The following is a 23410-nucleotide window of genomic DNA, read 5'->3' as shown; positions in this document are numbered from 1 at the left end:
TTTTGAACAGATAACTTTATAGCCACTTATAAAGTGTACATTTACATAATTTCAGAGATTCTCTTTCTGGTCATCTAGTTCCCACGTAGAAACATTGCCTCTGTCCTTTAAAAGTAGAAAAAAGAGAAATGATTAACTATAATATATATATATATTTTTTCTACAACAACCAGAGCATTTTGGGCAGTTTTCTTGTGTCCGTTCTGCCATAATTTACCACTTTACGATTTGGTGCACTCTCTCGTTAAATATTAGTTCTACATGCCGGGACTAACATATTCTGATATGATAATAAACGCACACACAACTGAAGAAACCCCAAAATATATTCCTTTACTGTTGCTGATTTGGAAACTACCCCGTATACGCAGGATTTTCATCAATATTGCAAATAAGGCAAATACAAGGTGTATGTCAATTTGGTATCCTGGGACTGTCATTTCAATAGCTGTCACAGAATCCCACAAATAAGTTTCATGAGGATTATTTTACAACCACGCTCTTTGTGGAAAGAAAAAAAAATTGAATCTTTGATCTCCTGAACCAGCCAATATACACTTATTGTATTTGAGAAGCCGACCACAGCAGCTCCAAAGTTAAAAGCAAAACTGCTAAAAACCCCAAAAATTGGTGTTCAGCAGCATCCCGTGCAGATGACAGATGCCTCGCAGCCATAGGTTTGTCATGTTTTTGGGAATGCTACAGTATTTTCAGAGATTATTTTAATGTACCCATATCCTCTTTGGTGAAATTTAGGTAATATAAGCTATCCCCACCGCCTCAGCATTATATTGCCCTACAATTCTTCATTAAATAAAACTGAAAATATTTCAAAATGTTGTCTAAACTAATACTCCAAAAAAAAAAGAAAAGCAAAAGTCAGTACAGCAACTATGTGGAACATGTGAGAAATAGGTAGTTTCAATGGCAAACTTGCTTTAAGTGATCTACGGCATAAGATGCTTTACGATCACTGCTGGAGACTTAATTTTCAACACTGACTCGGCTGAATGAAGTGACAAGTGTGATTTGTAGATCTGCCTTAGTTCTGCACCAGAAACCAATGTACAGCACACATGAAACACGCCAGATGTATAAATTAAGCTCTATACTGCCCTGATGGTCCTAAAAGGGAAAGGCCTGTGGAAAAATGTTCTCTCTTTGATCATAAAATGCACTGCTGCATCCAGGAATGAGAAAAACCACTGAGAAAAAACGGTTTAACCCCTTGATGACCAGACCTATTTTTCTTAAATTGGTGCAGAAAGACCAGAGCTCTTTTTGACATTTTTGCTCTGTATGTGATTAACTGTAACTTCCCTCGTTTAGTGCACCCACAAAAATTATATATGTTTTTCCCCCACCCACCTAAAAAAACTTAAACCTGCCTAACCCGCCCATCACCCAAGCCATTTTAACCCCTTTAGTACACTAAATTATGTAGAGAGTAAAATGTAATTAAAAAGACTGTAGAGTCAACAATGTTTCTCAGCCTCTCTTGCCTAACAAAAGAACCGTGAGTAAGAGAGAGGGGTAGAGCTGCAGCGAAGTCGCACAAAGTTGATCGCGCTAAAGACGTTTAGTAAGGCTGTTCCATGCCGTCACGTGGTCGGCATTGCATCGAACTACATGACGGCAGGAAACGTCCTTCCGCCGTCAACAGGTTAATCTTGTTGCAATAGACCTCCTCTATCTGCAGACTTGGATGCTCTCATTTTGGATGACTTTTTCTGCACAATCACCACACTGAGCTGATCATTTATGAAAAATGCTAATGAAGTCCTTTATTCCATAGACTTTGTGTTCCACTGATAAACAATGAGCCATTGCATTGTCCACTACAGGAAGATATGGAGTCGGTTCGTCTAGTAGATTGGATGAGGTATGGGTTCTTGGCCCACACATGTGAAGTGTTAAAACTCTTCTAAGTGTGCAGTTTGCTACCTTAGCCATTCATTACAATACAGCAGTGCATTCAAGAAAAGTTTTAACTAACCTTAATATTAACCCCAAAGCCAGCAAGATCTTGGCGTAAAGCATCACAGGCCTGTAACAGAGGCTGTTTTTCCTTCAGTATCTTTCTTCTCCTCTCCTTCCATCTCTGTCTTTCTTCCAGAGACAGCATGGCTGCTTCTGTCTCAGTCACAGCGTCATCTGTACTGATGGCATAGCTGCGCACCTTGCTTCTAAAGGTTACAAGCTCTTCTAACACGTTTTCAAGAAGGGCAGAACTATTGTCTTCCGTAGCCACCTAATACAGAATGTGCAAAGAAATAAACATCAAGGTCCCATCTTCCCGCATAGTTCATAGGGGCTCATAGTTTTATCAGGGGCCCATTCTCCAAGAACAACGGTGTTAGGCCTGTATAACTTTATTTCAAATGTATAAAAGATTCTGGCAAAAGTATGGACTTATCACCATAGCAACCAATGTAATGCTCCTGCTGAAGAGGCTATTATATAGGCTGCTTTGGTGATAACAACAGTTCATACCTAAAACCCAGTGCTTCTCATCATATTTTGATGTAGCAGAATCTTCACAATCAAAATATAATGGACAACAAGCTTTGTTTCATTGAACAGCCTCCCCTCAGAAGCAGCAGAGCCTAATATAGTGGGGGAATTTAAACATGGCTGGGATGGGCATAAAGCGACCCTGAATCAAAGACAAGAAAGAAGACCGAGGGTTGAGTCTTTACAGCAGTACCAGATAAAATGTGTCATGCAGCAAAATAACATATAGGTTTACGCAATAATATAAGGGATGAAATTGCTCTTTGGCAAAAATCTGAGTATCGACTGTTTACCTGTCCCACCTATATAATCTACATACATAGCTTTACTTGGACTTGTAAAAAGATTATTGAATTAAAACATAGTTAAACCCCCTTACCGGTTTGTGTTTAAAGGAAATTCCCATTGTGTCCAAAAACTGCTCGATGTAAGAGACTATGGCAGCGTATACCAGAGTGCTTCGAGGAGCGTAACTGTCCTGTAACAGAAAACACGACAATAGTCAGCACCCAAGAGGTGTCTGAATGCAAGTACCAAAGTGGATTAACTTCACAATCCATCATGGGGGTCCAACATCTACTTATGCCTTAGGCAGGGTTACGCTGAGGATAAGACCTTTTAGGAACGTCCTCACTTTAACTATACATGGTTCAGGGTACTACAGCACTTCGCGCAGGAAGAGCTCACTGGACCTTCATAATGCTGAGCAAAATGTTCGACTTACCTGCAAACTGGGTGAACGCACCTATTCTTCTTACAGTCACCATCAAGTAATACACCGGACCTGATTCTAACATAATTTCTAAGCTTCATGAAATATACCCTGGCTTGTAACATAAAGTTCTCTCAATACATTTTCTATTTTATTATCCAGTATTTCCTCCAGGGTGTGTATGTCAAGGATGAATTCATGTTTTTGTTCAACTTACCTTCTTAAGAGAGAGAGAGCTTTTGAGAGTTTTCATCTCTTCTTCAGTCTTGAAGAGAGGAAAACTCTTGAACGCTTACCTTTTTAAATATCATATTAGTCCAATAAAAAAGGTATCGTTGCATACTGCAATACTGGTTTTTTTATATATATATATTTTTTTTTAATAAAAAGCATTATTAAAATGCTATATTCATCCCAACAGTGCTTTATCACCACTTGTGAAGCAGAAGTGAAACACTAGCAAACGCTGTGGGGGGGGGGGGAACAGTATTCACATCATAGCAACATAATTACCGAAAAATCATCATCCACATTGTTAGAGGATGGTGTATAATCGGACTCGGAATAATGTTCAAACTGTGGGGCTTTTCATGAAACGATCTCAGCTGCTAAAGCATATGACATGGCAGGAAGCAAAGATAATGTCTGGGTGGATGAATGCTCAAAATAAAAGGCATACTGGGTTATTTTGTACGTGTGGGGCATAAAAAAACACAAGTAATGGTTACAGTGCCTAGAAAAGAATTCATCTGCGGGCTGGATAGACACAACAGATCTACGAGTGCTCCCCCCTTCCAAATTACAGATCCACGGATGTTACAAAAGCAAAAAATGAATTCAGAGCAACATACGGTGTATCTTTCTGATTGCTGCCGAGTGGACAGCTGCCATCTTTAGATTATACCCTGATGGGTTACCTTGGAAACAGCCTTAAGCTGTCTGTTGCCATGGTGAATGAGGTCCATAACTGCATCGACAGCTCGTGGGGTGTCAAAGTCATCAGCAAACGCAGCCTTAACATTTACTTTTGTTTCATTCAGGCTTTGATGAGAAAGAGACATGGTATTAGCACGGGAACACCGGGATATTTCAGACACTGTGCCTTGTTATTGTGTAGCATTTTCAGTGATTGGCAGTAACAGCATTTTATTCCATAACTGGCATCATAAGGAAGGTAACGAGACCCGAAAAGTGCTTTGTAACTCTGGAAACTAATTGGGTATCACGCACAAATTGTGAGCAGTAAATCATTTCTAGCAAAATGTAATAAGTGGTTAAAGAACAAAACATAGCAACATGTGGTTACTCAGCGGTAACTCCAATTTGAATGCTGTAACCTAAATAAATAAAAGTTTTACAGAAATTAGTATGCATAATATGGTAAAATATTCAGTGTATGTGGCTGGTATGAATTCTGCAGTGATACTAATAGTAAAAGCCTGTTTCTTTGGTAATAACACATTTCTATACTATCACAGCTCTACAGATCTAGATATACTGATATATTTTGCATATAGCACACAGGCCAAAACTGCCTAACCAGTTTCAACAAATTAAATAAATAAGGAATATTTCATTAAATTAAAAGCTGATCAGGCTGCTTACACAATACAGTTGCATGCTAGACCTCTACATTCAGTAAAAGCGGCCAGGTGTAGGAACGTATATCACGGCTGGCTTGTACAGGTGGCTTGTACACACTGGCAATTTTGAGAATGGACAATGATGAACTCCATTGTCACTAGGCAAGGGAAATTAATGGTGCGTTAAAAGGTTCCTAAATACCGTGCCACACTTTTAAAAACTTTTAGTGGCTGGCCTTAACTTCTATCTTTCATATAAACAGATGAACAAACCTGGGGACAGACGACTATGGCACTTATGTGTTTCTTAAAATATTAGAGAAGGCTCACACACAATGGCTTATTGTGCCCAGACTTGGCTGAGGTGCTTTGCCTGATGTTCTGCTGAACAACACAACATTTTCACAGATTCAGTGTTGCACAGTAAGAAGTCTTTAAGCATTCTGTTGGTTCCATGGATACAGTAATTGATCCCCAGAGAAGGTGAATGATAAGCGGAATAGTAGAGGTTAATACAGTGAAATGATTGAGGTTAACACAGTGAGGGGATTTAAACATGCATAGGATGGGCATACAATGTCCTAATTATAAGACAAGACCAAAGATCTAATAAAGTTAGGCAACTTATAGCAGCAAGAAATAGGCAATCAGCTCTTTACTACCATAATGACCAATGTTTTTATCGTTTCTAATAGTGAAAGATCTAATAAAACCAGCCAGTGTTACATCTAAAAACACACATTTTTTCCCCATTCTCTCCATGCTTCCATTACAGCACTCTCATTACTCCTTTTAACAACTTTCTACACAAAAACAAGCAACCTCAATAAGTTCTCAGATGATAATCAACCCTACGCCCTCTATGTTTACACTCTGTTTCTCATGTTGTAGCTTCCGATTTGTTCTGTAAGATTTTCCTTAGATTTTTGTAAACTATGAAATTTAAACAATTAAACTGTTGTCTGTTATTTTGGGTTCTGGGTTAATATCCTACCCACCTTGCATTAAACAAACGTGCAATACTACACCTTTATGACTTAGAATTACCGTAGATGAAAATATAGTTCAGACACAAAAATCAAATTACAGAAATTTTAGCGTGGTACAAACAAAGGTTTAAGCACCTGTTACCTTTCCCATAGTATGGCTTCTTGTACAGGCTGGCACATCAGCTGGCCTTTCACATAAGAGCGTGCATCATTAAGAAAAGAGGAGATAGTCTGCAGGGTAGTTATTGAGTCCTGCATGGATTCCTTGCTGTACTCCACGGCTAAAAATACAATTAGAAAATATTCCATATACATTTTAATTAATGGTGGGCACATTTTTATATATGGGACAAGCATAATGAGGTCAAGGACAGCAGGGCTGAGTTTTAAAAAAATATTTCCAAACTAATGCACAATATGTAACTAAATGTTAAAAGAGAAAGTGTTTGAGCCATAGATTTTAATAATTTTTTTCTTGTTTTGTATATTATATATTATATACACACACTGTATATGCTTTAATGTTCTCTTATTCACAAATGATCTATTTTTGAAAGCTTGTACCTGATTGATATCTGGAACGCAGACAGAACATTCTGAACTGGTCAGGAGAAAATGACTTTAAATACTCCTGTAGAGAAAAAAAAACAACTTTAAAGCTCATTTGCTGCAGTCTTCTATTGCACACTTTCCTGAAAATGATCTGTTTCCATACATACTGAATGCTTGTTGCTCACTTTGGACAAATATTGTACTTACTACACACACAGTAAGTTCTGAACCATATGTTCAGCCGAAAAGGATTGCTGATCAATATTCTCATTATGCAATTATGCCAAATACCGTTAACGAGCCTAGCATCAAAATCTTCATTCTTTGAAGAAAAAAACTGCAGTTTGCACACAAACACACCAGCGTCTCTTAGGTTTTGCACTTATCTCGGATTTTAAGAGATAGATCCCTATTTGCTCTCCTTGACCCAGTATATGACCAGATTGTTATCATTATGTGTACGTATTTAAACATTTATTACTAATCACTCGTGAACTAATAAGGAATAGGTAGCCCTTCATGCTAACGTTGGCAGTGCTGGACTGCGCACAACACTGGGATGCTGAGAGTCCCAAATCATCCCTGGAAACTAGAGCTAAGGGTTAGACGAGTCCCATATTCAACACATTTATTGCTTACAGAAAACAGAGTTAGAAAGTGGTCTTATCACCATGGCAACCAATGGCATAGTCCTATTGACCAGGACTTTCATTGTTTTCTATGATGAGAGAATCACCTTTTCAAACATGACCTTCTTTATGAGATAAAATATAAAACATTAGTTAAGTTGCTCTCAGAAAACAAACTATACCTTAACAGTGATGTAGTTTTTCAAGGACTTTGACATTTTTTCTTCATTTCCCTTCAAATGTAAATGTCCTAGGAAGAAAAAAAAATATCTTCATCTGGAATAACATTAATTCTTTTTTAACGGCTTAAAAGTAAATTATACAGCGTTGGCCTTTATTCGAACAAAAGGACAAGTACTGGGAAACATTAAAAAGATGATAAATGAAAATGATATCATAGACTGTGAAAAAAGGAGAAAAATACAAATTAGAAACAAGGTAATGAAGGGTCATGAGAAAACACTTAAATGTGCAGTCATCTCAGGAACCAGGCAAAGAAACTGTGTCCTTGTTTCTGTCAAACATTGCTTGGCCCCATGATGGCAACATTTCTGTAGATTAATAATTTCAGTCAGGAGCTGAGGAGTGGGCTTGCCACTTGTGGCTGGGCCTATGTTAAGCTCGGTGGCACTGGCACCCTGTCATACAGATCTGCAGAGAATGGCGGCATATTGGAGCCAATGGATTTAACATAAAATGTGTTCCTTCAAGAAGCCAAACCTAACTGCTGCAGGAAAAAGACATTTAATGAAACGCTATTAACAATCAGGGACCTCATTAACAAACACATCTTAGTCCAGTGCCTGAGACTCAAACCTTTCTAAGTTTTGTAAAACGGATAAAATGCATACAACCGTTTGAGGCTCAAAGCTTCTGAAGTAAGACTGAGTCACACAACCGTTAAGCTTGAGACACCAGAAATCTTTTCTTCAAATGCAAAGATGCATACGTGTGGCACAAGTAACATCGCTGTAGTTCATATTATTACCATGACTTGGTAATAAACTATCTCCATAATGATAGCAACACAAGAATGATAATGATTCAGCTACTAAACAGAATATTCACAATCATTGCCCTCAGAGAGAAAATGGTTCCTCCTGGTGGTCACACATATATATATGTATACACATCAATTAAAAATATATATATATATTCTAGTAAATGTTACACAAAATACATTAAAGAGCAAATATAAGAAATATTAGAAGCAAGAAATACCGCCATCTTCTTTTTCTTCTCTTTAAAACGCTGTAAAAAGAACAGCCGAAATATTTTTACATACAGTCTACATGGCGGTTTGCATGTCTCTTTGTTATGCAATAAACACAAATGAGTTATAGATTCAATATGTATGCTAATTAGCAATGTAGATCATTAAGAACATTCACATGGACTGGGGTTTACTAATGTACCCAAAGGTACAGACTGAAATAAACAGATGACATAACATGTTATATCGGACCCACCGGTGTACTTACCTGAGTGAAGGAAATAATTCCCCCATCCCGTGCTCTGATGATAAGCCTCACATTGGGCAATCTCGTTTTCATGATGCGGGAATGCTAGATCGATCCCTCCCGTGTGAATGTCAAGATGCTTCCCAAACACGGAACTACAAGAAAGAAAAAAAAAAGTAAAACAAAAGAAAAGAATATTTATTTTTTATGCATGTCACACCAATTTGTGTAGTACATACATGGACTTGCTACCTGGTAGAGATGGCATGGCCAATTTCAGCATGAGAGGTGTTAATCTGATTGTATAGGCATGCTGGGGCTCCAACCAGGGCCCTCTGCAATGTGTGAAATGTTACAGATGAGTTGCCTCTAAGTCTAGCTTCAATGTAAACTGGTTGACTAATCCACAATATGCCTGGATCCCCTCATAGATAGTGGGTTCTTTTGATATGCTAAGTGACCATTTCTTCCAGGGCCATATCCAAAGCCTACATCAATAATAACCCAAACATTCATAATCATATCTCCTTTAGTGCACATCTAGAATGGGGAACGCACACCCCACAAAAAGAATACAAATATGGCTAGTGCAACGTAACCTGTTTGGAAGAAACTGTTAAGTGTTCCCTTGATGGTTGATCTTTGTTCTCCGATAAAACTTCACACCTTGCGGATTCCCTTGTGTTTATACAAGTATTTACTGTAGTGTTAGTCAGTGTGTAAATGTATCGTGCTGGAGTCAGTCTGTGAGTGTGTGTGTATACTGTAGCAGCGCCGTGTATGTGTATATATCAGTGTGTGTCTGAATGTACAGTGCCAGAGTCAGTATGTCTACTGTATTGTAGTCCCAGATTCAGTGTGTATGGGTAAATAGTGTTAGAGTGTGTGTTTATATATGTATGCGGTTAGCCTGTCGGTGTATTTTGTTGGATAGTGTATGCATATGTATAAGAGTGTAGCATTAGTGTGTATGGTGTTGTGTACGTTACAGTACGGCATTAGCATATGTGTGTGTATGACAGCATATAGTGTGACAGGTGTTAGTGTTTGTGAGCATAAGACGTTAGCATGTCTTGTTCTGTATGGTGTTAGTGTGTGTCTTTATAGTGTAAAATACCCCTTGTCATGAAGGGGTTTACTGCAGTACCGTAGAAAGCGGCGCAGCACTGAAAAAAGGTGGAATTTATGTTGCATTGTCCCAAAAAACATGCTTTAACTTCAAACAAGGAGGTAATAAATCTACATAAAAATAAGTTGCCTAACTCCTAGATCCAAATTTGTCAACTTCTGGTCTGTAGATTTCCAGCTTCAGATTCTTTCCTTTTGTTTTCCTTAAGATCATTTACCACTGTACTCCTTATGCCATCCATGCAATCATTATCTTTGTTGGTTATAGCTTTACTTTTGTAATTAATGTCAATGTGATCTTTCCCAATCCATACTGTGTTACTGTTAAGGCGTGCAAACCCCCAAATCCATTGCATATTTCCCTTACGGCAGAAGAAAAATCCCTTGCAGAAGAATTCTATGAGGCTTCTGGACAGCTGCTTTATTACAGTGACCTCAGTGCCATTGGAGTTTCTTTTATTTACGGCCAAAAATATGTTAAAGGCTCCTATCCTTACAGAAACAATTTATACTTATCTCAGTAAAGCATTTCAACACTAATAGTAAGTATTATGGTCCCTTCAAACCTAGGTTTTCGATAAAGTTGCCCAATGAAGGACAGAAAGGCATTCAATTGCATTGATTTATTAATCTTGCAACAACTAGATTTGTCTTTAATGTTTGGGTTTGTTTCTCTTGGTTCAGAACAAAGAATGCTTTAATCACAGATTTAACACTAAGTGAAAAATTGGTGCAATTTTTGCAACATTAGTATTATGGCAAATGTCTATTAGTGTTAGGAAGATGCAACCACTGCCATACTTAACAATGTGTCTAAAAGATGCCTTTAATTCTATCCCAGGGGCATGATGTTTATGATTCAGATCGCCATAGACAGAACTTTAAAGCTGGCAATATAAGCCCCAAGTGTAAAGGGATCAAAGCCAACAGAGATCCCATTACTGCAGATAATGAACACCCAAAGTTGCACCCGTAATTCTGTACTAGAACAGGCAATATGAGGGCATAAGCCAAAATGTACCACTCGTTACTGACCTTGCAATTGTGGAGCATTCAATGTGCCAACCAGGTCTTCCATTACCCCAAGGAGAAACCCAGAACGGCTCTGCAGGTTTTGATGACTTCCACAAGGCAAAGTCTCGGGTTTGTCGTTTATCACTTGTAACTGTTAAAAAAAAAAAAAATAGTTATAACAAGCGTTGTTAAACTGACAATGCTACTATTCCATTATTATTATTATTATTATTTATAAAGCACCAAGAGATACTCTGGAAGACTGTACAACAACCAGATCATAAACAAAAACAAAAAAAGAAACAAGATTACGCAGTCAAACGTACTTGGACATCAGCCAGTACAAAGACTGACAGGTCAATTCCACAAAAAGGTTTTTGATTCTATTAGTCAACTCCAATTATCCATGTTTCTTAAACTAGTGAGGTACCTATAGAAGCTTTGTCTATACAAACACAGAAGGGCGTGCTAAATGAGGAGGGAAAGAGAATAACTGCTCCTAAAATACTGCAGATAGAGACCAATATATCTTCCTGGCTTCTAAAAATAAATATAAATAAAAGGGAGCATAATACATTTATGCACAAATTAAAAGGACAAATACTGACATGTTTCTCCCGTAATGAAGGGCTGAGCAGGCCCCACATAATGTATGATTCAATCAGTAAGAAGACTGAAGAAATCTCACTGATTTAATTTTACATTGTACAGGGCCAGCCAAACTCTTCCTGCAGCAGAAGCTCACTGGGATTAGACCACAATAACACATAATGAAGTCAATGAGTTGAAACCAAACCCCTACCCCCACCCCCACCCCTTGGTAAATAAATCCCAATGAACGCTTAAACGCTCATTCGGATTATACCATTCCTAATTTTTTTTTTCCTTTTTTCTGCTTAATACCTGAATCATTTCCGCCACTGGCTAATGCACCCGGAAATTTCCCGTATCTTCCTCCGATTGACTCGACATCAAAATAAACATTCCCTGGAAAAGAGGTCAAACAATTGGTGATTTCACTTTTCTGATTTTCAATTAAAATATGTGAACAATAGTACTTCCTTCTTAAAGGAACGGACATAAAATGGGACACTTTAATGAATAATCTTTCTTCATGGTGAAGGCACCACATAATAAAGCAGGACCACACTTGAGAACCCATAGTCTCAACAGAGTCTGGAACAGATTCCTTAACATTCTGCAATGTCTTAATAGGAAGAGTCAAATGAAACCACTGCTTGAACACTGGTGCATTAATTCAGAATATCTTTACCTCTTGGCATGTCGTGGTTTTTGCTATGTGAGGCCCCCATAGTACCCCATGGGGGTAGTATTATTGTTGTGCGATGCCACACATCAGAATGGTGACGTTTAGTGGTATCACAAAGACATCTGCATTGCCGAATGTTACATTTATATACTCTTGCAGCTCGCTGCCTCATCCAGCCGGTGGCCGCACGCTACAGAACCCAACTTGTTGTGTGAGATGGCCAGTCTGGAGTAAAACAGGGTCACTTGAGGGCTGTCTGCCCCATACAGTGCTAGGCATGGCACATAGGGGCAGTGAAATTCTAGTTCAATGGCAGGGCTTGGCTTGTTCACTTGGGTCAGAGTAATAGTGGAGAAAAAGTAAATGAGGAAAAAAGGGGGCATTGTTTAACTATGAGATTGGTGCAAACCTGTTAGTTATTTCACAAATTATTTTGTGATGATCGCAGCCAATCATTGGACTTAATGTCATGCTCAGATTTATCTATAAACATCTATTTAACATGCATCAATTCTTTTTATTAAGCACAAAAAGTCCCAAATGTATCATAGTAGGTCTGGAGCCAGGTACACAAACATAGCCTCTGCTCATGGTAGGAGCTGTGCACAAGATGTCTTTGCCTATATTTACACTCAAAAAAAAGTGATTACTTGGTAGAGGTCTGGGAAAAGGGGTACACTATATGACCCCCTCCTAACTATTTCGTTTATGAGCTTATGTGTTTCAACCACATCCATTGCTAAGAGGAGTACAATGCACATAGGCAGCCATCCCTATAGACAAACATTGGCAATAGAATATGGGTCATACTAAAGACCTCAGTGACTTTTAATATGGCACTCTCATGGGATGCCACTTTTACCACAAATCAGTTTCAGTGCCTCAGTCCACTGTAATAAGTGATATTATTGTGAAATGGAAGCATCCAGGCATAACAACAGCTCAGCCACTAAGTGGTAGACCACTCACACTCAAAGAGCAGGGCTGCCGAGTGCAAACGTGTGTACAAACTGTCTGTCCTCTGTAGCATCACTCACTACAGAGTTCCAAACTGCCTCTGGAAGCAACATAAGCACAAGTACTATATGTCGGGAAAATGTCGGGAAAATGTCATGAAATGGGTTTCCACGGCCCAGCAGCTGCACACAAGCCGTAGCACCAGAACTAGCGTGCTTTCCAACTGTAATTTTGTGCCACTTGCCTTTAGAACACATAGTTCGAGACAATCCCCGCACCTTTTGTACCCTGCAGTCTAGGCATAACAAATGAGTTAGGATAACTGCAGTTTGAACTCACTCATTTCTTTTTACATTATAAGTTACCATCCCTGTCATGTTCCTCCTGCAGGAAGTAATTAGCTAGCCCTGCACAATGCACTGGACCATCACAGATGTTACTTGAGAATGCTCACGTATGCAACTATGAATTATACACTGCCAACCAAGCTCCTGCAATTTCACCTTCATAACGCACATGAAGAAGGTGAGTTGTAACATGTGAATGAATGAACCCCTTAATATAAACCTCCATGGAACATGGCACTGCTTATGTTATCAAAGATTACCTTCAGGGGTTGTGTAGGCATGCCCATTGGCCACAATTTGCTGTATAAAAGATATGATTTGTGGAATGTGCTCAGTAACTCTCATATATAGAGTGGGAGGGAGGACCTAGAAAGAGAACAGACAAAACTGGATGAAAAGTCAGCGCTGCATACAAATACACTCCATTCTTCTGGATTGTCCATTCACACACTGTGTGTACGTGATGTTGGCAAACTATCTACTTAGTTAAACAACATGCACTCACCAAATCAGGGTAATTGTGAGTAAAACTGGAAAACTTCAGAAGCCATAAACTGATAAAGGCAGTATGTGCCCAGTGCAAGTAGAAGTTTGGGCTGCTTTTGCTTATTGTTGGGACAAATTCCATTAAAGGGGCAATGTATTAGAGTCCATGCTTTAAAAAATAACAATTGCATGACAACTGCTGCATGTATTTAGTTACTGGGGTTAAATGAGGCTTCTGTCTCATGTCCTCATCCTCTTGGCTGTCTCTACTGAAGCCAGGAAGCGGAAGCATACTTAAGTATACTTCCTGCACATCAAAACCGATTGGAATAGCGTTCAATCTAGTTAAACATCTAAAAGCATGCATTTTGGTTTTTGTATAGAGAAAGCCAGGAGGAGAATGAATTATGTATTATGGTAGTTTGCAGAGATCTGTAATTGTTGAGATGCCAGGCATGTATACACAGTTAAGTATACACCGGCAGAATGACATTAAGGACGTCACGTTAGATGCAATGCCAAATCTCCAGAGCGTCCTTAACTCATATAGAGTAAATCAAATAATGGCTTTCATACATAATTTTGGATACTTATTGAAAATAAGAATTTCTCTCACAGTTTGGATAGTATCTTTGTATGGACTGTGGTAAGGCTGATCAGAATTACAGACCAGCAGAAATATTTGCACAGAAGCAAAAATATTAGTAAATATAAGTAGCTACTGCTAGATAATTCACACTCCACGTAGATCCCTAGGATACCTTCAACGCCGCCATGTCCTGTTTAAACTCCTGTTCATAAATACGAGCCAGTGCCACTGGGGATATATCCAGCTGTAAACAAAATAGGGATAGGATTATGGCATTAGTTACGCTGGTCCAAATCACTAATATTTTTACTCCTGAATACAGCATCAGGAGGCATAGATTATTTATTTATCCTCTATTAATTTAAACTGAATAATTAAAATTATTAAGGCAAGTTTTTCTTTGTTTTAATATTTGTCCTAAGATAAGAAATAAATATCCAGTGTTTTTATGTTTTCTTGCAAATTACTATTGCAAAACCATTTTTGTTTAATCTGGTCATTCTGTCCCCATGTCCTATTTGGGACATCCTTGAAGCAGGTCAGTTCAATTTACCCCCATCAAACCATATATGTTTGAAAACTAGACACACCAGGGTGCACTAATTCTACTACCAGCCTTTCTCAAACTTTGTGATAGTAATTTTTGTAGTTTTTTTCGCACACATTGTACTTCAGGTATGAATTTTAGGCTGCTGGTATATGTTACTATGAAACAACACCTCAAATTGCATTCAGCAACATCTCCCACGTACAGTAATACTACCCATGCATAGGTTTGTTTGGTTGTCTTGGGGCAAAAAGGCCAAATTTGGGAGATGTGCATTTTTTCTGACTTTTGACATCTGATCTTATCTGTGCCTATATCCTACATGGGACATCTTTAAACCTAGCCAATTCGATTTACCCCATCAAATCATAAAAGTTGTAAAACTAGACACCCACGGCTATTTCAAATGTCAGTATTTTAACTCTTTCCATTTTTTTGTGAAGATAAAGCACTAATTTTAGGACTTTTTTCATAGGAAGTAAGAGTACGTCCTAGGGTCGCGAAGTGGTTAAACCCAATCAAATATTTATTTTCCTTTAAAACAACCTAAAATGTCTAACGTTACCTCATTGGCTCTCTTGATTATTTTGTCATCAATATCTGTAATCACCATCACCATGACAACATCAATCCCAAAGACTTTGGTTAAAATTCTGTGAATGTTGTCAAACCGAACATATGAACTGAAAGAGAAAGAAAAGTATAAATAAGCATGTGTTGAGTTATGCACTTTTAATTCTATCCCTTCGTGTATCTTTAAATGTCAGCAAAAGACAGCAAATAGGGACTATTAGCCTTGGAGACTGCAATTTATTGGTGCAACCACTAAAATATTCTGCATTCATGTCCCCACTTCTTTGTATCCTGCAAACCTTATTATGCTCTACCTATAGATTTTTCCATGCCAAGTGCATTTTTATACATTTATCAGCATTGACTTATTGTTGACCATTCTCCTAAAATAGAGGTGCATGTTAGGACTCCAATTTTTTTTTTATCATTTCAGAACCTGTCATTTTCCCAGGACCTACATTTAAGCATTTTAATGCTTCTAATGTTTAAATCTCATTTTTGTAGAACATTCAAGGTATTGTGTATTTTCCTGGGTTCAACTCAGTAACCTTATTTGCATTAAATCCCAACTTCTGGCATTTAGTAGGGGGAAAAAAGAAAAACAAAAGAAACTTTTTCTTTACCGAACCTAAATGGCCTACCATCTTCTGGCACAAGCAGCACACTGCAACTTTATAACACTAACACTCACAGTAACAGTAACACCAAGATGTGTATATAACTCCCAATAAATCACTACATAAGGCTGTGTTTCAATTCACCCAAACTGAATACATGTATATTGTAAAATCATTTGTGATTTCAAAATTGGATCCAAGGCACAAACCATCTAATTACAACTTACCATGCATGTCCCAAGTGCGAGTGATCATACACTGTTGGTCCACAGCTATACCTATGAAGAGGAAAGAAATAACATGGTTCTTTAGAGTAATCTGGTTTCTTAGGCGTACCCCACCGTGTAAAGGAACATTGAATTCAGTCATTTTAGGCTACTGTATTACATTTATATAGCGTTTACATTACAATCAGTGGAATACTTTAAAGTCACACACATACTTTATATGATCACATGACAATACAATAACAAGTTGAACAGTTCCATTGAAACTAGGCACTGGGCTGCCTTTGATGACTTTACCTAAGCTCAAATGTTCAAATTAGTTTACAATTAATTTAAAAAATGAAACTGACATACATCAGTCATGCAAAGAGTAGTTTGTCTTTTATTTATGTTCATGGATACAGGAAAATGAATAGATCAATATATATATATATATATATTGTGTTCCTGTATGCCCAACTTGTTATGTTACACACAATTGTGACAATTGTTATGTCCTGTTTACCCATTGTACAGCTCTGTGGAATACAATATGTCTATAAAACAACATATATAAATACATATTATATGATCCTCTAGTTTTAGTCCTCTTGTTCTTCCTTGCATTCTTGTATGACTTTTTAAACAGTAGTTCTTATCTCATATTGTACTCTTTAAAAGAACTATTTAACTACTGCTAGTTACCCATTTAATAGTAATACACACTTCTAAATAAAGAATGGTGCAGTGCAATATACAAAAAAGACAAGCTAGTGTGCTGATGGGCTAACCATGTTGCCATGGACGGGTTCTGCAGTATTAGGGGCTCCTTCCTCCTGCTCAGGCTGTTGTACACCCGGATTCCCGTGTCATGTCCGCTAGGTGGCGCCCAGTGTCCTGGAGCAGAGGCGCATACACTATGGGTCCGCGTATTCCCACTTGCTGCCCCCCTAGCAGGTAATTTAGGAGCCGCAGGAAGCAGTCTGCTGCCGAACCGCACCAGCAGCCGCATCCTCCTGCCAATCACTGCTGGGCTCATCTGGAAGGAGCTCTACAGCCCCTCAGCCTGCGCCTGTCAATGACAAGAGGAGGCAAATCCACATGCAGTGAGCTCCAGCTCCGCCTCTTCCTATGGCCCGCCCCATACACCTCATCATGCGGATGCCTGCTGCTGTGGGCTTAATAGCTCCGGTAACGGGGCGAGCCGAGAACACGCTCATTTTTATTAAAAGCATGGTGTGCTTTATGATTCATATATATGTGATCATTAAAGCTATTTCTGTATTGGCCCCACTGACTAGATCGGCGCATCTCTCCCTGCAAGTGCCGCACTCGGTTGTATGTTTACTACAAGTGAACACAGTATGTGAGGCTGTCTGTGCAGTTGCAAGCCCCGCCTACATGTGGCATTTCAGAGCCGGTAATGGGCGGAGACAATGTGACAGACAGCAACACCAGACTCACACTGTAGCTACAACCATCTCCTGCTGTGGGTTTGTGATATGTGTGGCTGGAAGGAAGTGGCAAGGGAACTTTTACTTGTAGAACACTACCCACTGGACAAGCTCCAGTGATTGCAATAATAGAAATGTATAAGCCCAAAGTGCGGGGGAGCTATTGCATCTAAGGCTTCAAAACATAAATCTGCACATTACCATTTCTTTAACTTACATAAATATATGAAACTATTGCAAGAAATAGTTCTCAGCCATCATACATACATCCCAACTTTGCAATGCATACCCTTTAAAGTCATGTCACCAGTTTGACTATGTATTGTGCAGGGCCATGTCAACTCTTCTTGCAGAACAACCTCCCAGTGTGGGATGATCATGATGAATAGCATCCAACCCATATGAAAGCTATTCAGTGGATAGTGTGCAGGTAACCTAGCTTCTCTTCCAAAAAACCTCATGGGTTTAAGTCCATCTATAAGTTGCCCCTGTCATCATAAGATAACATTATTGCATTTGGTAAATTTTATATCCATTAGGAACTCAACCACAAAGGTTGCAGGGAATGCAACAGAGAACTGACCCCAAGTACAAGAGGGCCATGGCAACTTTTTGCCCTTTGCCTGATAAATTTGAAAGGTAAAAGTAGCAGTGGTGGAGACCAACATCTTGTGAGATACATGCCCCCTGTGCCTTAGTTACATTTATGCACATTAGCCGAATGACTACTTTACAGTTCCCAGTGAGTATTACATGAGGACCACTGTCCATAAAACAATGTCTTACCAGGCTTGGCCCTTCATTGTGCATAGGTAATACAATGAGATGGAATGTTTTTATCTCAGATCAGCTAAAAATGAGGTATTTTGCACTTAACCCCTTCGTGACAATGGCTGATTTTATTTTTTGTACCCATTGTGACAATTATTGAACCCACATAAGTTATATATTGCTTTTTTAGGACAAGAAGGGCATTTTTTAGATGTCGTAATTCTGATTGTATCATATAATTTACCATAGGAAAAATATGGTGAAAAAATGAGAAAAAGGGACTTTTTCTGACTTTTACTTGAAAAATATTTTTCTAGATATATCACAAAAGCTGCTAAATAGATTCTACTATTTGTCCCGAGTTTAGAAATACCCAATGTTACGGAGCTGGATAGCTGACTTGTGCTCCCCTACCCGGTTTCCCAGTCACTAGCCGAGACTCAATGTAAGGTATAAACAAAATAAAGACTGCTTTATTTTTCACACACATGGCTGGATATAGCCAGCAAAGCGCACATTAACATAAATCAAGATATTGGGATACAATAGGTACACAACCGCCCACTTAATATGCCTCCCAGAGACTAATTATTAATACAGGATTAATACAGTAGGGTCCCAACCTCCACTATCTATTACTGGCCGAAATCAGTTCCAAGGTTTGGCTGGGGTAAATGTCTGTAGTGGTTGAACTGGGGGGCTGACTTATACAACATATTATTGCACCATGGGGGGAGTCTGACATTAAACTGAAACAATGGCGGTTACTCCCTTGTTGCATATCCTGGCTGTCAGCAGATACATCCAATTCAATCCTGTAATATCAAATATTCCCAGGATAGATCCAAGGTTTAATATAAAAGGTATATGCAGGAACCCCTTGACAGGTAGGCTACAAACAGTTTTAGTGGGTTCTCTAGAGCTCTGGATGAAAATATAAATTGTCTAGCCCGGACATCTACCAATGGTGACTAAAGTGTTCCACGAAAATATATATTTCTCCCGTCAGTTAAGATTGCATTGAAATCCTCTTATGATAACTGATAACACAAATTATTGTATTGTTCTTTTCCACATTGAATACACAATTCAAGCATTCCGAGTGTGACATGGAAAATGTATGTGAACCCTTAGGCTAATCACTTCAACAAAAGCTAATTGGAGCAAGGAGTTTGCAAACCTGGAGTCCAATCGATTAAACAGGATTTGTGGTGTGTTTTGAAGCTACTTTGGGACATTACAAAAATAACAAATATTTTGAGTTTGCTATTCTTAAGAAGCATCAGCTAGTGTGAACCATGCCTCACAAAAAAAAAAAAATCACAGAAGACCTACAATCAAGTATTGTTGGTTTGCATAAAGCTGGAAATGGTCACAAAGTAACCTCACAAGTTTACATATTCATCAGTCCACAGTTAGACACATTGTTTAGAAATTGAGACAATTTAGTACTAAATGCCAAAGGAATCATTGGAACTGGTTAACATTTCTGTACATAAATCTATCATACGCAAATCATTGAACAGGCATAGAATCCATGGCAGGATTTGGCTGTTGCTTTCCAAAAAAACTTTGTTGTTCGCCTGATGTTTGCCAAAGATTGCCTAGACACTCCACCTATTACTGGGAAAATGTTTCTGGACTTCTACAGCTCCGCAGAAGTTGGGAGATGCAGCAGGACAATAACATTAAACACTGAAGTAAATCTACTACAGAATTGCTTAAAAGAAACAAGAAAATCTGCCTTTTGGAGTGGCCCAGTCAGAGCCCAGACCTTAACCCGTTAGAGATGCTGTGGAATGATCTCAAGACAGCAGTTCTCAGCAGACATCCTAAGAATATGGCCGAGCTTATGCAGTTCTGTAAGGAAGAATGATCCAAAATTCCTTATTGCAGACAAAATGCTTAAGCACATTGTGTTTGTCTATATCCTTAATTAAGTCATTAATGCAGAGAACTAGGTAATTTACTTTTTCTTGCCACTGTGTGTGTGTGTATATATATATATATATATATATATATATATGTATATATATATATGGTAAATTGAGCAATCACCCACTACAGTGCTTAAGGTGTCATATATATATATATATATATATATATATATATATATATATATATATATATATATATATATATATATATATATATATATATATATATATATATATATATATATATATTGGCCGGCTTCAAAGATGTCCCAAAAAGTACATGGGGCAGAATGACCAGATTTGGGAAAAAATGGTTTAGAAAATGCAAAATGCTACTTGTACTTATTGCCCTATAACTTGCATAAAAACATTGGGTATTTCTAAACTCAGGACAAATAGTAGACTCTATTTAGCAAGCTTCTTCATTAGCGTTTTATTTTTCAAATAAAAATTAGAAAAAAGGGCTTTTTTAAAATTTTCAGCATATCTTATTTTTTTTTATAGAAAATTAGATATAAAAAAAAAGTATCTGACAAAAGGCCTTCTTGTCCTGGAAAAAAAAACAAAAAAAAAAAAACTTGTGTAGGTACATGTAACGGGTTCACCAAGAGAGCTGTAGTCACTCCCAGAGATCACCTAAATGTATCCTCCGGTTGCCCCCGAAATTGCTTCCAGCACCAGTCAGCAGGGGAGGACTTGCCTGGGAGGCAAGTCTAGTCATCTGGCCCATTGCACCACCGAATCAGCCCACCATCCATGCCCATCTTTTCCTGATTTTCTAATGCATATTAATATTATGTGATGGGATTGGGAGAAATCAGTACACTTAAAAAAAAAAAAAAAAAAGTAATCATACACGGAATGCCTGAAGCACAATTTACTGCCACTAATCCTTTTTAATAAAATATGCAGATTGAAATAGAGTAAATAAAACAAAACCTTTACATTTCATCCCACTGATTTCTGCGCCTTGAAAGTTTTGTCCTCTGAAGTGACTACACATTCAGGAGGGCGTTTTATTTCTGGGTAACTGGGTATTTCTGAGTAAATTAAATTTGTTCAGATTATTTCTACAAAAAGTAAAGTGCCAGGAAACAGATGACCAAATACACACCAGGACAGGCTCTGCCACACCGACACCCAAACACACACACACCAGGACAGGCTCTGCCACACCAACACCCAAACACACACACCCTGGTAACTAGAAACCTCAGGGCCCCGGTGCAAGAATCTGTTAATGATCTGTTTATGCATTTATGCTCCAAAACCCTTGTGTATTGATTTATGTGATGTCCCCATCCAGCCCCCCCCTTGTGTATTGATGCCCCCTTTTGTACCGGTTAATGTGTCCTTTGTGTATTGCCCCCAGCCACCCACCCCTTTTTGTGTATTGATTTATGTGATGCCCCAACCACCCTGGTATGTACTTATACCCCCCAGCCACCACCTTTTTGTACACAACTATCTTGAATTGAGTACAGCAGGAATGAACATTTGATTGAACAAAATATAGCATATTTATTCTCAGAAACATCAAGACAACAGCTAGGTTTAACATTTAACAATGTTGTTACCACGCTCCTGGTTGCTAGAACGGCCCTCATGGGCCTCTGTCAAGCATCCCATCCACTCGGTGCATATGGGGTGAAATTCTGTACCTTAGGCTCTGATACTGACAACAATGCCGCTCTGATTACCTCCTTTGGAGGGGCCTTAACGACAACCTCACCTGCAGAGACCTTCCTGACAGTCTGGAGGAATTCATAACCATGTGTTTTCAACTTGATAACTGCATCCTGGTGCAACACGTTCAGAAGAAAAGGAATGGATGGCTTCCTCACCAGTCCTCTCCTAGTCACCCTTCCATGTCCCCAGTAAGTGTATTGTCCCTACTACTTACCTCATCTGAGAAACTTATGGCGTTTGTTAGTAAAAAACATCATACAGAGCATGACAAAAGACACGGGAAGGAGAACAGCCTTTGTGTGTTTTGTGGCGGAAAGGATCTTCGAATATGTCAATGTTGTCTACAGCCGGGAAACTACCAAGATTAGAGTAAAATGGGGGAGTAATTCTAAGCACATACCTTTTAAGTCCATCAAGTTCAACCCTTCTATCTATTATTCCCGCTTTTGATCCAAAACAAGGCAAAAAAAACCTCAAAAAGCAAATACGCTATGTTTCAAATTTTGTAATTTAGGAGGAAGTAAATTTCCTTCTTGACTCCAAATGGCAATCAGATTTCTACTTGGATCAAGCTCTAAAATATTGATGTTACCGTATTTGCTCGATTATAAGATGAAGTTTTTTCCAGAGCAAATGCTCTACGCGATTCGCGTAAGCTCTACCGAAAGGTGTGTACGCGAATTGCCTAGAGCTCTACACGCTGCCCGGACTAAGCACCGGGGACTCAGAAGCACCGGTAAGTTTGGAGGAGGGAGGGAGTGTTAAACGGGGGGAATAAGGCATTTCTAGACGCAGAGTGCTCTGTGAAATGCCTTTTAACCCCCTTAATGCCACTCTGCCTCCAGAAATGCCTTTTAACCCTCTATACGCCACTCTGCCGCCACTTTGCCCCATAATATGCCTTTTAACCCTCTATATGGCACTCTGCCCCCCTATATGGCACTCTGCCCCCCTATATGCCACTCTGCCCCATAATATGCCTTTGAATCCCCTAAATGCCAGAGTGGCATATAGGGGTATAAGGCAATTCTGGAGGCAGAGTGGCACATATGGGGTCAAAAGGCATATCATGGGGCACAGTGGCATTTAGAGGGTTAAAAGGCATATTATGGGGCACAGTGGCATATAGGGGGTATAAGGCATTTTTGGGGCAGAGTGGTAAGCCTGGGGGCAGATGTGCATAACTGGGGGGGGCAGGTTGTAAAAAAGGAAATAAAAAACAAAATATTTTTCTCAATCATAGCTTTTATTAACAAACAATTGTTCACATAGTTTACAAGAATTAACATTTACTGGTAAGGGTCGTCTTATATTCAGGCTTTTTCTTTTTTTCCTAAATTAATATTCAGATTTTGGGGGGTTGTCTTATCATCGGGCAAATACAGT

General features: G+C 38.7%; 1 protein-coding gene across 1 annotated transcript; it reads right to left on the bottom strand.

Annotated features, from left to right (window-relative positions):
• On the bottom strand, positions 1 to 17257 carry CARS2 (cysteinyl-tRNA synthetase 2, mitochondrial). Its single transcript, XM_053455258.1, has 15 exons — positions 16965 to 17257; positions 16195 to 16245; positions 15343 to 15460; positions 14403 to 14474; positions 13416 to 13521; positions 11485 to 11568; positions 10603 to 10732; positions 8461 to 8594; positions 7162 to 7229; positions 6363 to 6429; positions 5941 to 6079; positions 4144 to 4267; positions 2894 to 2992; positions 1997 to 2251; positions 1 to 105 (listed from the first exon to the last, which is right to left on the bottom strand). The coding sequence occupies exons 1-15, from the start codon at positions 17210 to 17212 to the stop codon at positions 52 to 54; spliced, it is 1749 nt and encodes a 582-aa protein (XP_053311233.1). The 5' UTR covers positions 17213 to 17257; the 3' UTR covers positions 1 to 51.
• Positions 17258 to 23410: the final 6153 nt, after the last annotated feature.

Source organism: Spea bombifrons, chromosome 2 (assembly GCF_027358695.1).
Source record: "Spea bombifrons isolate aSpeBom1 chromosome 2, aSpeBom1.2.pri, whole genome shotgun sequence".
NCBI classification, from domain to species: Eukaryota; Metazoa; Chordata; class Amphibia; order Anura; family Pelobatidae; genus Spea; species Spea bombifrons.
Note: the sequence above shows the minus strand (reverse complement) of the source record. Positions and strands in the feature narration are given on the sequence as shown.

What these genes read in the sequence shown, in the direction of transcription:
- CARS2 (XM_053455258.1), bottom strand. Translation starts at nt 17,212, where the DNA reads ATGAGCCCAGCAGTGATTGGCAGGAGGATGCGGCTGCTGGTGCGGTTC. An exon ending in AAAACTACATCACTGTTAAG is followed by an intron (nt 6,430 to 7,161) that starts GTATAGTTTGTT and finishes TTTTCTCTACAG; the next exon opens with GAGTATTTAAAGTCATTTTC. An exon ending in GAAGCCATACTATGGGAAAG is followed by an intron (nt 4,268 to 5,940) that starts GTAACAGGTGCT and finishes TTCTCATCAAAG; the next exon opens with CCTGAATGAAACAAAAGTAA.